General features: G+C 42.2%; 2 protein-coding genes and 1 long non-coding RNA gene across 6 annotated transcripts in view; 2 read left to right on the plus strand and 1 right to left on the minus strand.

Moving 5' to 3' along the window:
- Nucleotides 1-5,508, minus strand: part of LOC135103324 (uncharacterized) — a 10,167-nt gene extending 4,659 nt beyond the window's left edge. The window contains exons 1-4 of the mRNA XM_064009348.1: nucleotides 4,737-5,508; nucleotides 4,366-4,535; nucleotides 3,938-4,201; nucleotides 2,425-2,681 (exon numbers count right to left, since the gene is read on the minus strand). Coding sequence (XP_063865418.1) covers nucleotides 2,520-2,681; nucleotides 3,938-4,201; nucleotides 4,366-4,535; nucleotides 4,737-5,493 — 1,353 coding nt within the window. The 5' untranslated portion in view covers nucleotides 5,494-5,508 and the 3' untranslated portion in view covers nucleotides 2,425-2,519. The remainder of the gene's footprint in view (nucleotides 1-2,424; nucleotides 2,682-3,937; nucleotides 4,202-4,365; nucleotides 4,536-4,736) is intronic.
- Nucleotides 5,509-5,643: 135 nt separating this feature from the next.
- LOC135103327 (uncharacterized) lies at nucleotides 5,644-9,172 on the plus strand. The gene is made up of 2 exons (XR_010270002.1): nucleotides 5,644-5,910; nucleotides 8,973-9,172. It is a non-coding gene; the product is annotated as an uncharacterized LOC135103327 (long non-coding RNA).
- Nucleotides 9,173-9,213: 41 nt separating this feature from the next.
- LOC135103325 (nuclear autoantigenic sperm protein-like) overlaps nucleotides 9,214-17,500 on the plus strand; it is a 39,754-nt gene continuing 31,467 nt past the window's right edge. The window contains exons 1-7 of one of the 4 annotated variants that reach the window (XR_010270000.1): nucleotides 9,214-9,622; nucleotides 10,225-12,490; nucleotides 12,619-12,763; nucleotides 13,366-13,533; nucleotides 14,604-14,711; nucleotides 16,631-16,816; nucleotides 16,976-17,183. Coding sequence is in view for 2 of the 4 variants with exons in the window: in XM_064009349.1 (XP_063865419.1) it covers nucleotides 12,344-12,490; nucleotides 12,619-12,915 (444 nt within the window). In the remaining 2 variants the exon portion in view is untranslated. Of the gene's footprint in view, nucleotides 9,623-10,224; nucleotides 12,491-12,618; nucleotides 13,534-14,603; nucleotides 14,712-15,901; nucleotides 15,917-16,630; nucleotides 16,817-16,975; nucleotides 17,184-17,500 lie in introns of those variants that run through there. The other 3 variants (XR_010270001.1, XM_064009350.1, XM_064009349.1) reach the window with 3 other exon arrangements.

Genomic DNA, 17,500 nt, shown 5'->3' on the forward strand with positions numbered 1-17,500 from the left:
CTGAGTCCCCTACATAAACACAAGTGGCTGGCCAAACACTAGATCAACACAAACAGTGGATAAATAGTAGGAATCTGCTGGTCTGAGCCCCCAAAACACACAAGTGGCTGGCCAAACACTGCATCAACACAAACAGTGGATAAACAGTGGGAATCTGCTGGTCTGAGTCCGCTACATACACACAAGTGGCTGGCCAAATACTGCATCAACACAAACAGTGAATAAACAGTGGGAATCTGCTGGTCTGAGTCCCCTACATACACACAAGTGGCTGGCCAAACACTAGATCAACACAAACAGTGAATAAACAGTGAGAATCTGCTGGTCTGAGCCCCCAAAACACACTAGTGGCTGGCCAAACACTAGATCAACACAAACAGTGAATAAACAGTGGGAATCTGCTGGTCTGAGTCCCCTACATACACACAAGTGGCTGGCCAAACACTAGATCAACACAAACAGTGGATAAACAGTGGGAATCTGCTGGTCTGAGTCCCCTACATAAACACAAGTGGCTGGCCAAACACTAGATCAACACAAACAGTGGATAAATAGTAGGAATCTGCTGGTCTGAGCCCCCAAAACACACAAGTAGCTGGCCAAACACTGCATCAACACAAACAGTGGATAAACAGTGGGAATCTGCTGGTCTGAGTCCGCTACATACACACAAGTGGCTGGCCAAATACTGCATCAACACAAACAGTGAATAAACAGTGGGAATCTGCTGGTCTGAGTCCCCTACATACACACAAGTGGCTGGCCAAACACTAGATCAACACAAACAGTGAATAAACAGTGAGAATCTGCTGGTCTGTGAGCCCCCAAAACACACTAGTGGCTGGCCAAACACTAGATCAACACAAACAGTGAATAAACAGTGGGAATCTGCTGGTCTGAGCCCCCAAAACACACAAATGGCTGGCCAAACACTAGATCAACACAAACAGTGGATAAACAGTGGGAATCTGCTGGTCTGAGTCCCCTACATAAACACAAGTGGCTGGCCAAACACTAGATCAACACAAACAGTGGATAAATAGTAGGAATCTGCTGGTCTGAGCCCCCAAAACACACAAGTGGCTGGCCAAACACTGCATCAACACAAACAGTGGATAAACAGTGGGAATCTGCTGGTCTGAGTCCGCTACATACACACAAGTGGCTGGCCAAATACTGCATCAACACAAACAGTGAATAAACAGTGGGAATCTGCTGGTCTGAGTCCCCTACATACACACAAGTGGCTGGCCAAACACTGCATCAACACAAACAGTGGATAAACAGTGGGAATCTGCTGGTCTGAGTCCCCCTACATACACACAAGTGGCTGGCTAAACACTGCATCAACACAAACAATGGATAAACAGTGGGAATCTGCTGGTCTGAGTCCCCTACATACACACAAGTGGCTGGCCAAACACTAGATCAACACAAACAGTGAATAAACAGTGAGAATCTGCTGGTCTGAGCCCCCAAAACACACAAGTGGCTGGCCAAACACTAGATCAACACAAACAGTGAATAAACAGTGGGAATCTGCTGGTCTGAGCCCCCAAAACACACAACTGGCTGGCCAAACACTAGATCAACACAAACAGTGGATAAACAGTGGGAATCTGCTGGTCTGAATCCCCTACATAGACACAAGTGGCTGGCCAAACACTAGATCAACACAAACAGTGGATAAATAGTAGGAATCTGCTGGTCTGAGCCCCCAAAACACACAAGTGGCTGGCCAAACACTGCATCAACACAAACAGTGGATAAACAGTGGGAATCTGCTGGTCTGAGTCCCCCTACATACACACAAGTGGCTGGCCAAACACTAGATCAACACAAACAGTGAATAAACAGTGGGAATCTGCTGGTCTGAGCCCCCAAAACACACAAGTGGCTGGCCAAACACTAAATCAACACAAACAGTGAATAAACACTGGGAATCTGCTGGTCTGAGCCCCCAAAACACACAAGTGGCTGGCCAGACACTGCATCAACACAAACAGTGAATAAACACTGGGAATCTGCTGGGTCTGAGCCCCCAAAACACACAAGTGGCTGGCCAGACACTGCATCAACACAAACAGTGAATAAACAGTGGGAATCTGCTGGTCTGAGCCCCCAAAACACACTAGTGGCTGGCCAGACACTGCATAGGCACAGATGGGGAGCTGGTTTGGCCTGACAGCACCCTCCAGTATTCATGTAAATTCTGGCTACCATTTGCAATTCTATTTTGGGGAGCCACACCTCAGAGAGTCTCTTTTATTGAAGTTTTGTCCCCCCCCACGGCTGGCTGGCCTACATAACAAAATAAATAGATAATGTTTTTTTTTTGTCAGTTAGAGGACTTTTTCATCTCTACCTGTTGAAATAAGATTATCTCGGAAAGTTTAAAAATGATGCATTACTACTACTACTTACCCTGAACAATACCTCATCCTCAGCATCAGAGGACGGCCCCTCCCCCTCCTCACTGACTAACTGTTGTTGTTGTTGCAGTTGTTGTTGTAACAGAATCAACCTCTTCCTCTCCCTCTCTCTCTGACGTGCCTCCCTCCTGGCCTCCCTCTCTCTCCTCCTCCTCTCCTTCCTCTCCCTCCTCTCTTGCTTCTCTCTCTCTCTCTTGCTGCTGCTGCAATCTCTGGGTCCACCATGTCCTCGTTGATCCTCGGGATTTGCTGCAAAAGGAGGGAGAGAGTGAGTGAGTGGAAGTGGGAGAGAGGATGAGAGAGAAGGGTAAAACTATTATTGTAAGAGAGGAGAGAGAGGAGAGAGAGGAGAGAGAGAGAGAGAGAGAGAGAGAGAGAGAGAGAGAGGAGAGAGAGAGAGAGAGAGAGGAGAGAGAGAGAGAGAGAGAGAGAGAGAGAGAGAGAGAGAGAGAGAGAAATATGTAGCAGTAATAATAATAATAATAATAATAATAATAATAATAATAATAATAATAATAATAATAATAATAATAATAATAATAATAATAATAATAATAATATCAAACATTCTCTCTCTCTCCTCTCTCTCTCTCTCTCTCTCTCTCTCTCTCTCTCTCTCTCTCTCTCTCTCTCTCTCCTCTCTCTCTCTCTCTCTCTCTCTCTCTCTCTCTCCTCTCTCTCTCTCTTTCTCCTAGTGCAACCTACACTCATAAATTATTTCTTGCCCCAAAAAAGCTAATTTGGAATAAGACAAACAGTAACAAGTCCGAACATAGCAGTGGATCTTAAACTCCTAGAAACTGGAGACATTACTGTATTCCAGACCTTGGCGTTTGTATACAAAGCTCTTAATACAAACACAAGAGACACGGGCTCATGATATTCAGTTAAGACAGACAGGTAACTTGAGGACACCCTTCTGCTGAACCTCCCGTGCCCAACAGAGTGTTGTCTCACGAGGAACCAAGCACTGGACCCGGCTCTCGGACCACAGTTAAAAACAAACCATTACATTCCTTTAAATTACTGATAAAACAACACTTAACAAGTAATTATTCATTGTATTTATTAGTTTTCAAATTGTAATCAGCTCTACTATTATAAACATATGTAATTGTTTGTAATTTGTAATAGTTATTATTATTATTATTATTATTATTATTTACTTTTGTTATTGATATAATTCTTTTTTGCATGTATCTATAATTTGATTGGGTTAAAGTTATGAATTACTTACTAAATAATTATGTACTGTCTTTTTCTTTTTTTTTTCATGATAGCTGAATAAAACACTGGTCTTAAACCTTAGTGTAAAATATTCATTAGTCCACAAAGACCTTGTGCTCCATGGACTGGCCATCACATATCAGAATGTCTATATACCAGTCTGTCTGTATATATTAACACCAATATATATCATTTAATCAATCAATCACTCTGTAAGGAAAATATAGACAAATAAATACAATAACAACAGATGTATATACACTCTCTCTCTCTCTCACCTGCTGAGGAGGGAGATAAGCCAAGCCACAGCTAACCCAGGTGTGTGTGGCCCACCTCCACCTCCCATCACCCCCGCTGGCAGCACCGCAGGGGGGCAGGAGGGGGTGAGGGATGACTGGGCAGGGGTCACAGGGAGAGGGGTGGCTGGGGCATGGGTCTGGGGCTGGGGTCGGGGGAAAGCCTGGGACTCCGACCACTTGCATGACCCGACCAACTCCAACGACTTCTGCCCCTAATACCTGCGTGTTGTCAGCTGGAACAACCTGAGAGGAAGGAGGTGCTCAGAAGTAGTAGTAGTAGTAGTAGTAGTAGTAGTAGTAGTATTGATTTTCTATCTCTGTCTCTCCTTTCTGTATGTAAAAAACTTTCTCTCTCTCTCTCTCTCTCTCTCTCTCTCTCTCTCTCTCTCTCTCTCTCTCTCTCTCACCTGTATGACATTCCCTGCCTGCACTATCATGGGGAAGTGGGGCTGCGGGGCTGAGGCATCTTGGGGCAACACCTGAAGCATGTTCCCCATTTGAATAACCCTTGTTGTGGCGGTGGTGGCAGTGGTGGTGGTGGCGTCAGTCCCCTCGGCTGCATCGTAAGGTACTGGAACTGTTGGGAGGAGGGGGGTTAGTTTGGGCGGCCACGCCCCGGGGACTTAGCCTTGGGAGGAGAGCGTGCCCAAAGGGGGGCAGGGACCGGTTCTTGTAGGGGCTGCGGGCACACGCGGGAGGGCGGCCCTGGGGAGAAAGCTACTAGATTCGTTCAAAGCATATCTAAACCTAACAGAACACAATTTACAAATAAACCCACCTGTTATAATTAGCTTGTGCAACAGTTTGAGGGCGAAGGTAAGGAGTGAGGAGCCACTGCTTACAGGGATAGCCACTGTCCCCGGGAAGGTATAGCATCCTGCAGGTACATGTTGTTCCTCAAACATCAGTTTGAGTGCTGACTTATCTAGTATTCTTGCATCGTTGACTGAGCCAGGCCACCTTGCCACAATGTCAAGAATCTTATAGTGAGCATCAAATACTACTTGCACATTTATGCTGTGATAGCGTTTCCTGTTCACATATACATGTTCATCGACATGAGGAGACACAATTCTTATATGAGTGCCATCAATCACTCCCACAACACCGGGAAACTGAGTTACTTGCATGAACTCTGCCTGTTTTTGCTGCACTTCACGCTGGGTGTGAGGGAAAGCCACGAACTGGCAGATTACTTCTGGGTCAGCCAGTGCATCAATTGTCTGTGATATTGCACGGCTGATAGTGGGCTGCGTTGTTCCAAAATCATCACAACTGCACTGTTGCATTTTTCCTGTGGCTAAATATCGTAATGTGATGGCCACCATCTCAGGGGTCAAGGCTCTATTTCTTTCAGTTTTACTTTGCAGCTTGTCTCTCACTATATCAGTCACTGCAACAATACCAGCACGGTCCAATCTGAATCTTTTCAGTAACTCAGCATCGTCGTACTCAGCGAAAATATCTCTTCTCACTCTGTAGGTGCGCCGCTGACGTTGTTGTGCCGCCTTCCTGCTAACGGCTGGGTTCATCATGCTCTAAATAAAATTTCCACCTACCTTTAATAATCTGCTGGAGGTAACTTGTGGAAAGAGAAAGAAAAGTGCATTATTTTTATGCAATAATATTTTTAATTTTTGAACTTGAAAATGCAATATACTTTAATTCAGAGATTTAAAAAGTGAACATACGTTTTAACCCAGCGGGTGCTGTAAACAGTACGTTGGCGGTTCACACCAGTTCAGAAGTAAGGTATCTTAAATTGCACTCGACAATGTTGTGAATACTTTAAAATGCTTGAAGCCATACTTGATGCCTTCCATAACGTGTAAAGTAAGAAGTTAGCCTGTGTTAAAAAGTGGTGATCCCTGCAGATTACCAAGGCATCCAGTCTCCCAGCAAGTGCCAAGAGGTATTCATTCAATGCTCCGCTGACACCAATTTGCCCAAAGGTATGCATTATATGTGGAAAGTACATTACGTACGGTGTAGAGGTGGTTGTCTAGTGATATAAATGGTAAGGTGGTGGTGCTGGTGATTGTGATGGTACTACACTGTTATTACCGTATGTCAGTATATTGAGGCTTGATATCACTTTTATTAATGTGCCAGTATTTCATTACCTATCTTATGAAATAACACTAGCTCTTGATATATTCTTTTCTACAAACCTTTAACAATAATTGAAAGGTTTTTTTTAAATTGAATTCAATGCCTTTTCTTATTGATGAAAATAGGAAATAATTATGGCTACCACTGGCTAGACACGCCCATACCTTGCCTTGAGTTTAGGTATGGTTAGGTTAGGTTTGATATGGTTGGGTGTAGTTAGGTTAGTTTTGGGTATGGTTAGGTTACAGCAAGTACAGTTAGGTTAGTTTGGGTGTAGTTAGGTTTGGATGTGGTTAAGTTAGTTTAGGTATGGTTAGATTACAGCAGGTATGGTTAGGTTAGTTTTGGTGTGGTCAAGTTAGTTTAGGTATGGTTAGGTTACAGCAGGTATGGTTAGGTTAGTTTTGGTGTTGTTAAGTTAGTTTAGGTATGGTTAGAACCTTGGACAAAAAATGAGGAACATCACTGAACCAAAAGATTTTTATTTATTTATTTATTTATTTATTTTATTTATTTATTTATTTATTTAATTTTCTTTTAATATTTCAATGAAAATTAGCAGTATTACTTATATCTGTCAACTTTCCAAGAGGGTTAGAGAATGCCTCAAGCCATTTGTAAGATAAGATTACACGTAAATTGCTTGGTTTAAGAGAAACTGGCATGTTAGTAAAATTAATCTTTACTGTCATGTGAATGAATATTTATAAATGCAAAAAGTTTAAATCTCCAAGAACAACCTGTGTTTTACAGTAATGTGGGTAGCCCACATGGGACCCATAAAGTAGCCCACAAAACACCCACATGCCTCCCATTATCCAATGTTGGCTGGGTATATATATATATATATATATATATATATATATATATATATATATATATATATATATATATATATATATATATATATATATATATATATATATATGAGGAGGCAGTAGACATCTGCCTAAATGATAATTACTACCAGTGAGGTCTAAAGCACTGTTCAGGGGGGTGCTGTGAACTTATCATTAAACCCAGCTGTGACCTCGCTGAACGTTTCCCTTTGTGTCTCACAACACAAGGGGGCAGTCATAGCCTGCCCTCTAAAGACAACTCTCTTCCTCCACACAAAACTACAAGCACCTAATAACACACACACCCTTCACTCAAAAATTTTAAAATCATCGTGGCGACTCCTACACCAGCCTCGTAGTCCCCATCTGGGGAGGGGACCATAAATGTCCCCAGGTCAGACTGCCTTTCTGTCAAAGACCCTAAGTGTCTTGACACCCCCCTCAACTTTTTCTTCATTAACTTCTGCAACATTCGCAGTCAAAGATCTAATTTTCAATCTGTAGAACACCACCTCTCCTCTTCTAAACCTCATCTTCTTTTCCTCACTGAAACTCAGGTGTCTGAGGCAACTGACAGTAGCTCCTTTTCTGTTCCCTCTTACTTTCTCTATCCTCATTTTTCAGTTCAAAGCTGGATGCTGCGTTTATGTGCGCAATGATTTAACCTGCTCTCGTGCCCACGCTCTTGAATCTTCTGAGTTTTCCACCATCTGGCTACGACTACAGAGTCACTCTCATACTAAATTTATCTGTGCTGTATACCTCTCACCTAACTCCTCTGATTATAAGAAATTCTTTAACTACTTAACTTCCAAAGTGGAGCACATTCTGACCCTCTTCCCTTTTGCAGAGATCTCCATTCTTGGAGACTTCAATGTTCACCACCAGCTTTGGCTTTCCTCTCCCTTCACTGACCATCCTGGTGAACTAGCCTACAACTTTGCTATCCTCCATGACCTAGAGCAATTGGTGCAACACCCTACTCGTATTCCTGACTGTCTTGGAGATACACCCAACATTCTTGACCTTTTCCCCCAGCCTCAGCCCCAGCCCCAGCCTTTTCATCCCAGCCTCTCCCAGTGCATCCTAGCCTCTCCCAGTCCATCCCAGCCTCTCTCAGTGCATTCCAGCCTCTCCCAGTCCATCCCAGCCTCTCCCAGTCCATCCCAGCCTCTCTCAGTGCATTCCAGCCTCTCCCAGTCCATCCCAGCCTCTCCCAGTCCATCCCAGCCTCTCCCAGTGCATCCTAGACTCTCCCAGTCCATCCCAGCCTCTCCCAGTCCATCCCAGCCTCTCCCAGTGCATTTCAGCCTCTCCCAGTCCATCCCAGCCTCTCTCAGTGCATTCCAGCCTCTCCCAGTCCATCCCAGCCTCTCCCAGTGCATCCTAGCTTCTCCCAGTCCATCCCAGCCTCTCTCAGTGCATTCCAGCCTCTCCCAGTCCATCCCAGCCTCTCCCAGTCCATCCCAGCCTCTCTCAGTGCATTCCAGCCTCTCCCAGTCCATCCCAGCCTCTCCCAGTGATAATAAAGCAATTTGGATTTAAGAGAGGGAGATTGTGTGTTACAAACTTACTGAGTTACACTTAGATCTATAGAAAACTGTTATCAAATGGCATATAACATTTTATGTTATATGCCATAATTTATTATGGCATATAACAGATTATTATTACAGATGCCATTTCTTAAAGAAATGGCATCTGTTTTTTTTTTTTTTTTTTTTATTATTCTCTTTCTCTCTCTCCCTCCCTAAGGCAGTGCTCCTCTTACAAAGGAAAAATAAATAATTAAATAAGATAATTAATTTACAAATCAAGGGCTGGATTTGTGTCTGTGGAGGCCTGTGAGCAGCCTGAGTGTGGAGGCCATCTACCTGAAATATTTATATTAATATTTTTGTATCTGTATTCCATGCAGTTTTTAATACATATAATATATTATAGTGAAAGGAACATATTTATTTAGTGTAAATGAAACAAGTGGTTATTTTGATAGTAATAAAAAAAATATTTAGTTCATAGAAAACTAGTGTTTGATTAATTTAAGTTTCTTTCACTTACAGAATATTTATGTGGGAGACTCCTCAGATTGTGGAGACCCCAGATTGTGGAGGCTCCTGGGCAGCTGGTCTTTTTGTGGACTCCTAAATCTGGCACTGAACAAAATTCTCTCTCTCTCTCTCTCTCTCTCTCTCTCTCTCTCTCTCTCTCTCTCTCTCTCTCTCTCTCTCTCTCTCTCTCTCTCTCTCTCTCTCTCTCTCTCTCTCTCTCTCTCTCTCTCTCTCTCTCTCTCTCTCTCTCTCTCTCTCTCTCTCTCTCTCTCTCTCTCTCTCTCTCTCTCTCTCTCTCTCTCTCTCTCTCTCTCTCTCTCTCTCTCTCTCTCTCTCTCTCTCTCTCTCTCTCTCTCTCTCTCTCTCTCTCTCTCTCTCTCTCTCTCTCTCTCTCTCCTCAACTCTCAACCACTGGATGGTATATCAGTTCACACAGCAAGAAGCCAAGGACCCACCGAGGCTGTCACTTGGAAGAGGTCATTGTTGTTGCATCCAGCATCCCAGCCTGACTGCCTAGACAGGTCCCGCAGGTTGCTGAATGGCAGAGGTGCAGGCTGCTCCACAGCAAGATGTGAGACCAGTGTGGCAGAGTATGATGTGTACACAATGAGGGACACACTGTAGCCAACCCAGTAGATTACCCGTGCTGCAGTGCTGATTGGGTAGGTGTTGGAGCCTGCAGGAGGAAGAGGAGGAGGGAAAGATGCCATGAAAAGGCAATTTTAAGACATGGAGGATGATGCAAAGGCAATTTAAAATCTTTGAAAGTAACACATCTTTTTAAATTTAAAAATGTAGAAAAGACCATTTTAAAATGTTTCAGAGATGAAAATGCAATTTAAGAGTTTTTCTCATCATTTCTAAAAGATTTATATCTCATATCTTACTAAGAAAACTGTTGATATCATCATATGAAGAGAACTACTGATAAAATTAAATACATTACTTGATATCCATATCAGTCATATTAACACCACTTGCTTATATTGCTCATGCCAGAACTAATTCAAGTTAATATCAGCTCAATTATGAAAATACACCAGGTATCATGTAAAGTTTCCCAGTTTTAAATCTATCCTTTAATAACTGTCTTTCTGTATTCCCATCTTATCAAACATTAAACACCACTACCCTTGCATTCAACTTAGTCTCATACCCCAACAGGTCCTCACCCTGCTGTAGGAGGGCTGGCAACATGTACCAGCCATCTTACCAAACACTAAATGCTCCAACACTTGAACTGACCAGTCTTACACCTCAACAGGTCCTCACCTTGTTGTAGGAGAGCTGACAACATGTACCAGCCAGCAGCAACTCCCATGCTAACAGGCTTCTCCCCCGTGGGTATGTAGCACCTCTGGAGTCGCTCGATGAAGAAGAGGATGCTGGCGAGGCCTGTCGTGTTAGCCGGGATGCGCCGGTACAGAGCTGTGTCCGTTGGGGTTGTGTAGGCAAACATCTTCTTGGCAAGGTCCTCGTGGGTGGCCGCAAACAGTTTACGGCTGTGGGATGAGAACTTGTCTTGTGAATGTGACATTGGGGTGAGTGTTAATCTGATTTTGTGTTACTATGTTCTGTGGGGAGTGGGTGTTAATGTGATTTTTTGTTAACTGAATGCTGTGTCTGACCTCCTGAGGTGTAGTATGGTGGGCCACAAGATTGTCCCTTTCCACTAGGGGCTGACAGATGATATTAAGAGTGTGAATGTGTGTGTGGTGCCTTGTTTGGGCCATTTTGTGTGTGATTGCCAGCCTGATGTATAGACAGCTAAATCGTTAATAATAATGAAGTTAAGAGTGTGAATGTGTGGTGATTTGTCTGCGGTGTCTTGGGGAGGATTGTTGGCCTGGTATATAGATAAATAGATTAGAATTTGGATTAACAGTGTCAATGTTGTATGTGAGTGTATAGTGTAGTGTCTGGGCCACCCTGTATAGGACTGCCAGCCTGGCATATAGATAGATCAATCTAATTATTTGACATTTCATATTCTGAACATTTTGCTGATCCAATTAATCTGTTAAGGGAGCACTTTGTTCAACATCTTTAAAATATTATTTGATCATCACCTGTATCTCTCACCTGATGATATAGATAGGCTGGGTGTAGGTAACAACTTTCAACCTCTCCTCAGTGATGGACAATTCAGAGACAGTGAGGTCAGCTTCCCCTGACTGCAGAGCTCCTACCGTGCCCGTCCACTCGTTGCTTGAGTTGTCCTTCAGTTTCCCGTAGGCATAACCTTCCAGTACATTGAAACTGACTCTGTACAAGAGAGAGAGTGGGAGAAAAAATAGTGTTGTGTATTGAGGGAAAGAAAATTTCTGTCTTGTCTTCTCTATTTAGGGAAAGAAAAGGAAAAGGGCAAGTAGTGTCATATGCATGGAGGAAAAGGAAAATTATTCTCATATGCACTGAGCAAAAAGGAAAAGTACTGTGATATGTACTAAGGGAAAGGCTGGGTGTACTGAAGGGAAGGAAAAATACTGTTGTCGTATTTATTGAGGAAAAGAAAGAAATACTGTCGTATGTACATTTTTTAATTGCTAGAAAGAAAAGTGAAATATACATTTATATGTATAGTTTATTTTTCATATCAGTCACAAGTATGGATGTTTGTTTCCCTTCTTTTTTTCACATGTACAGCTACCTCCTCAAATAGCATGTATTTTCAAAATTTCAAGCTGCTGTGATGATGAAAAAAGCCTGAAAGAAAAATGACAAGGAACAAAAAGTAATGAGAATAAGTTTTGTGGCAACTATTCATTAGGTGTCACTTTTTCACTCCTCCACTTAGACCGGTACAGTTGAACGCAAAATGTGAAAACTTACGAGAAATTGTGTGCATCCCTTAGTGCAGTGACAATATCCCCCACAAAACCAGTGATATTTCTTTGACTGGAGGTTAGTTCAATAATTTTGAAGGCTGGGATTAATTTTAATGAGGGATGAGAGGGTGGAAGTGACTGGAGTATAGGTTAATAATTCTACCAGCTGGAAAGGATTTTGAGGGTCAGAGGAAAGTGATTGGATATTAGCTTGATAATCGTGCTTGGTGAGATTAATTTTAGTGAGAGACTAGATGGTGGGAGGATGATATTTAGAGGTTAGTTTGGTAATTTTGCCAGTTGGTATTAATTTTTAGTGAGGGATGAGGGTGTCAGAAGAATGTGACTGGAGGTTAGTTTAATAATTCTGAGGGTGGGAGGAAAGTAATAGGGGGTTAGTTTAATTTTGGTGATGGATGAGAGTGTGAGTGGAAAGTGTAGCTGACCACATAATTTATCAAATAGTACAAGCATGTACACATTCTTAATAATGTTCCATGTTAAGATATACTAAACATGAAGTTACTCCACAATATATGATGGTGTAAATTACGAATGGTTAAAGTCGAGACTTGTTTGATGATGGCCTGTTTGCTTGCTCCCCTTGGACGTGCGGCAAGTGCAGCAGCGTTCGACCGTTTCTCTAGGGGCAAGCGACACCTCCTGGTGGGGGACTTCAAATCTGCTGTCGCTGCCTTCGAGGTGTGTCTGTTGCTTAGGTGTGGTATGTGTTGCATGTTACCTAGTTGTGTTGTTTTCTGTGTTGTTAATTGTTTCATATCATAGTGAAAGTAAACACCAGGTTTAACTGACACTCCTTACCACTCCAGGAGGCAACAGAGTCCCTGGTGGAGCTGTGTGGGGAGCAGGCGCCCGAGTGTGGTGACGCGTACTGCCGCTGTGGCCGTGCATTGCTGGAGCTGGCACGCAAGGAGGCAGGGGTGCTGGGGCCAGATCTGGATGGTGCCAGTAGTCGTGTGTATTGCTTGGTTATTGTGTTAACGTGCTGGAGTGTGCACAGCCGGGAGTGTTTGGGGAATGAAAATAAAAGGAGTTATGGATGTTTAAAAATGCATCTTTTGAGAGCTGAGTATACAAGAAAGTTGCTGTGTTTGCGGGATGAGTAAACAATGAAGAAATGTTTTGAGGAACTGGGTGTGCAGAGGCACGAGTGTTTGGAGAATGAGAATACAGGAAGACAGGAGTGATTTAGGAATAAGTGTACAAGAAAGGAGTGTTTGAGTGACAATATATAAGGAAGAGGTGTTTTGAAAATGAGAGTACAAGGAATGAGCATTTTGGGAGTTAATATACAAGGAAGCAAGTATTTAAGGGACAAGTATACAAGATTATTTTCCTGTCATATGTCATTATACAATGTTTTTCTTTGTTATATACATCATTCCCTTTCACTTTTCATATCTTGTGTTCTCGTCATTCTGATGTAATGTTACAGATAGAGAATGTTTGGTGTCAAATTTTCACTAATTTCATATGTGTATAAACTTTCATTTCATTGACTTTTTTTACTATTACTACTATATTTGCTTGCTTTTTAAACAAGTCTTTTCTTTCAGAGGAGGGAAGCACAGGGGAAGAGGAGGACGAGGAGGAAGAGAGTTAAGAGTCACAAGAGGAGGAGGAAGGTGGAAAGAAAGAGGAAGGAGAGGAGGAGGAGGAGGAGGAGGAAGATGGAGAAGGAAAGGAGAAAGATAAGAAGGAAGGAAATGCCGCAGAAGGAGAAGGTGAGTTGTTAATAAGGTTTTGTGTGACAAGTTTTCTGAAAATTTTATTTGTTTACATGAAGTTTGTTTTGTATATATTACTCTTAATATACTACTTCTCCCACCACATGCAATTTGTCTGTCTGCTGTTGTGGTTCTTTCATTTCTTGTTCCCTTTCCTGAATATACCATTTCCTTAGTTTCATATCTAGTACCCTCCAATAAAATTTCTGCTTCTCGGTCTCTGTACTTCTCTCGTTTTTTTTGCTTGGCTTCATTCCTCAGATCCTTCTCTTTTTCCCTTTCTTCCAAGTTCATATCTCTTTTTTACCCAAATATTCTTGTATTCTGAATTTTCAGCCAGCTTCCCAGTTCTCACTAGGATCTCCTTTACTGTAACTTGGGATCTCATTCTCACTTTTAATGGTCTTTTACCCTCCTTCACTATATTTTCCAATTCTATATGCTTCTTCCACTTCTCATTCCAGTCCCTGTTCTTCACCTTGGACCATTGTAATAATTTTCCTTACCAACTCCTCTCTCTCTCTCTCTCTCTCTCCTCTCTCTCTCTCTCTCTCCTCTCTCTCTCTCTCTCTCTCTCTCTCTCTTCTCTCTCTCTTCTCTCTCTCTCTCTCTCTCTCTCTCTCTCTCTCTCTCTCTCTCTCTCTCTCTCTCTCTCTCCTCTCTCTCTCTCTCTCTCTCTCTCTCTCTCTCTCTCTCTCTCTCTCTCTCTCTCTCTCTCTCTCTCTTATTCCCTTTTCTTCCTTTCTTCCTTCCCTCCTATCTTTGTCTTCTCCCTCCTCCTCCTCCTCCTCCTCCTCCTCCTCCTCCTCCTCCTCCTCCTCCTCCTCCTCCTCCTCCTCCTTTTCCTCCTCCTCCTCCTCCTCATTCATTCTACCTAACAAGAAATAATGGATTCAAGATTATACCCAAACGTTTTTAAATCCCACAAGGCCAAACATTTTTTCTTTAATCGTATAGTAAAATATATGGAGTAAACTTCCTGCAGAAATTGTGAACAATATTGAAATTGTGAAAGCAATATTATTGAATCAGTTCATCCTAAACATTTGCACTTTGTTTTTCCACAGAGCAATAAGAAATTAGAATTGACAGAGAAACCAGACAAGGACCTGCATTTGAAGAAGCACAAGAACCAAGAAATTACATCATTCAATGAAATGACAACATAATCTAAAGTAAGAATTTACATAGCTTTCATTTTGGTTTACATTCTGAAAGGTAACAGTAACATGGATATGTTTTTATATTGAAATCTTCTCTCTGATTGCATACAAATGGTACCAATCAACAAATAATAATGTAAATACTTAGAAGCTGGGAATTCAAATCACTGGTAGATTAAAAATGAACCACCATTCTAGAGTGTACATAACTAAGGGAATTAATAATACTGGTTAACTGTCACCACCAGCATGAACAGAATAAGCAAACAATTGTTGAGTAGAGTCTGTAGGAGGCAGGGAAGGAGGCATGTAGTCAGTTTTAGAGAGCAGTTATTATGAAATCAGCTGTAGAATATTCCTAAAGATGCAATACTACTGGAGTCTGTCAGCTTGAAGACAGTTTATTAAAGAAGGGAAGTTCATGAGATATAAAGCCTTTGATTATTCAGTTTCATTTCCAAAGTAACATTTATTTATTGGTGTGTTGCTTCCTGTAAATAGTAAAAGCCTTGACAGCACTGCATCTCTCACACCACGCTGTAACTGTTGAGAGAACCCTAACCCTTAGAGAGAGGAGGAGGGAATCCTTGGTTTATGTTCAGTAAAGCCCTGTATTCTTGTCATGGCAATGTAGAATGGAGGCGTCATTGGTTTATGTTCAGTAAAGCCCTGTATTCTTGTCATGGCAATGTAGAATGGAGGCGTCCTTTGGTTTATGTTCAGTAAAGCCCCGTATTCTTGTCATGGCAATGTAGAATGGAGGCGTCCTTGGTTTATGTTCAGTAAAGCCCTGTATTCTTGTCATGGCAATGTAGAATGGAGGCGTCCTTGGTTTATGTTCAGTAAAGCCCCGTATTCTTGTCATGGCAATGTAGAATGGAGGCGTCCTTGGTTTATGTTCAGTAAAGCCCTGTATTCTTGTCATGGCAATGTAGAATGGAGACGTCATTGGTCACATACTGTTCTAATGTAATCTAATGTAATCTAATGGAATCATGAAGGTGTAAAAATGCAGGATATGGATGGGATGCTACATCAGCAGCTTTTGTCATTAAGGGTGGTAAAGTGAAAGATTTGTTAATCACTTTGGTCTTTAGTTGATGCTTCTGGTGAGGCTTTCCTGTTTAAACTTGGCATAATATATATAAAATGATGTGGCATGTTAAACAAGTTAACTTACTGCCTTCTTGTGTCTTTCACAGATAGAAATCAAAAAACGTCACAAGACAGAATAGTGAGCTGCATGCACTTATCACAGAGTATAAAGTCACTCCCTCAGAGGAAAAAGACAAGGATGGCATGTCTTCATGTGAGAACTCAGAAGGCTAAATGTGAGCTACCATCCACATGACTATATATTTGTATATCAAACTGACATTCTCCTTGGAGGGAGGCTTTCCAAAGTGCACACACACACACACACACACACACACACACACACACACACACACACACACCACACACACACACACACACACACACACACCACACACACACACACACACACACACACACACATCTCTGCATCAGGACTCAACAGCCAGACTGATAAACAATTACTTCACCCAAGATGATCAGCTGATAGGATTAGCTGTGGATGAGCCTCCTGTGGTGACTAGGAGTACAAAAGCCAGCAGCTAATTTTGGGAGCTGCCAGTCATCATGGTCCTGGTGTCTGAGGTGCTGCTTTTGCATTTTCCCAGTCATGGGTCGAGGCTACATCACATTTATTCATTCACAGTTGCTCTTAGTTATCTCTGTTACAAAGTTAAAATTTTTCCTGGCTCCACAGACATTTCTGGTGCATCTAACCCTCTCTCCATTGCCCTTCTATTTCCCTTAGTCTTATACCCACTTCTTACATTACGTCTAATTACTTCCATTGGTCATTCTTGTCTGGCCCTCTGTTGCATCAATTTTCTCACCTCCAGGTACAGATACCAAGGGGAAATTGCTGGGTCAAGTGGCTACACTGACATCTGAGGTTAGCAGGTTGGAGAGTGAGTGCAGCAGTCTTCAGGTTCAGCTAGACTGTGAGAGGGATAAGTATAACAAACTGCTGGGAGAATCTCTTGCTCATGAAAAGTTGTCTGAAGATGTCATAACTGAACCAAAAGGTAAGAAAGTTTATATTCTCTAATAATAAAGCAAATAATTTTTTCCTCACTGTTGCTCAATTTTTTGAATTAATAACAAAATAAAAGCATTGTTATTGGATTTCTTTATTGAGGCTGTATTAAGAAAAGTTGAGAGAAACAAACTTATTGTTTTATCAGGAGAAACAACAGGATTGGGAGGAACTGAGCTTTAACAGAAGCTGCAACAACTGCAGGAGGCTCACAGGGTCCTGGAGAGCAGGTTAACTTGCAGCATGAAGGAGGTGGCTGAGCTAAGTGACAGGAAGTAGCAGCTTCAGCATGCTGTAGTGCATGAGGAGACAGAGTCCATCGGTGTATGCATGTTTTTTTGCTCATTTGAATCATCTGTAAAAGTGAAGTGGAGGAAGTGTTTACTGTTTACTGTATGCCATTTCCTTGGTCTTTTAATGAAGAATTTTATCCTTCTTCAGGTGACTACATCACCCATCTACCAGTTGCAGCGAGGAGTGATGAAGCAACAAGCTCGAAGAACGCGAGGTTAGACCTTGCCAGCCTCCATCATGAATGAGAGGAAATGAAGCAAAACCACTCTGCAGGTTAGTGCTCTCTTTTGCATCTCACACACTTCTTATTCATGTCATGGCAGATTAGTGATTTCTGCTGCATCTCACACACTTCTTATTCAATTGCTGGCAGGTTAGT

Source organism: Scylla paramamosain, chromosome 9 (genome assembly GCF_035594125.1).
Source record: "Scylla paramamosain isolate STU-SP2022 chromosome 9, ASM3559412v1, whole genome shotgun sequence".
Classification (NCBI taxonomy): domain Eukaryota; kingdom Metazoa; phylum Arthropoda; class Malacostraca; order Decapoda; family Portunidae; genus Scylla; species Scylla paramamosain.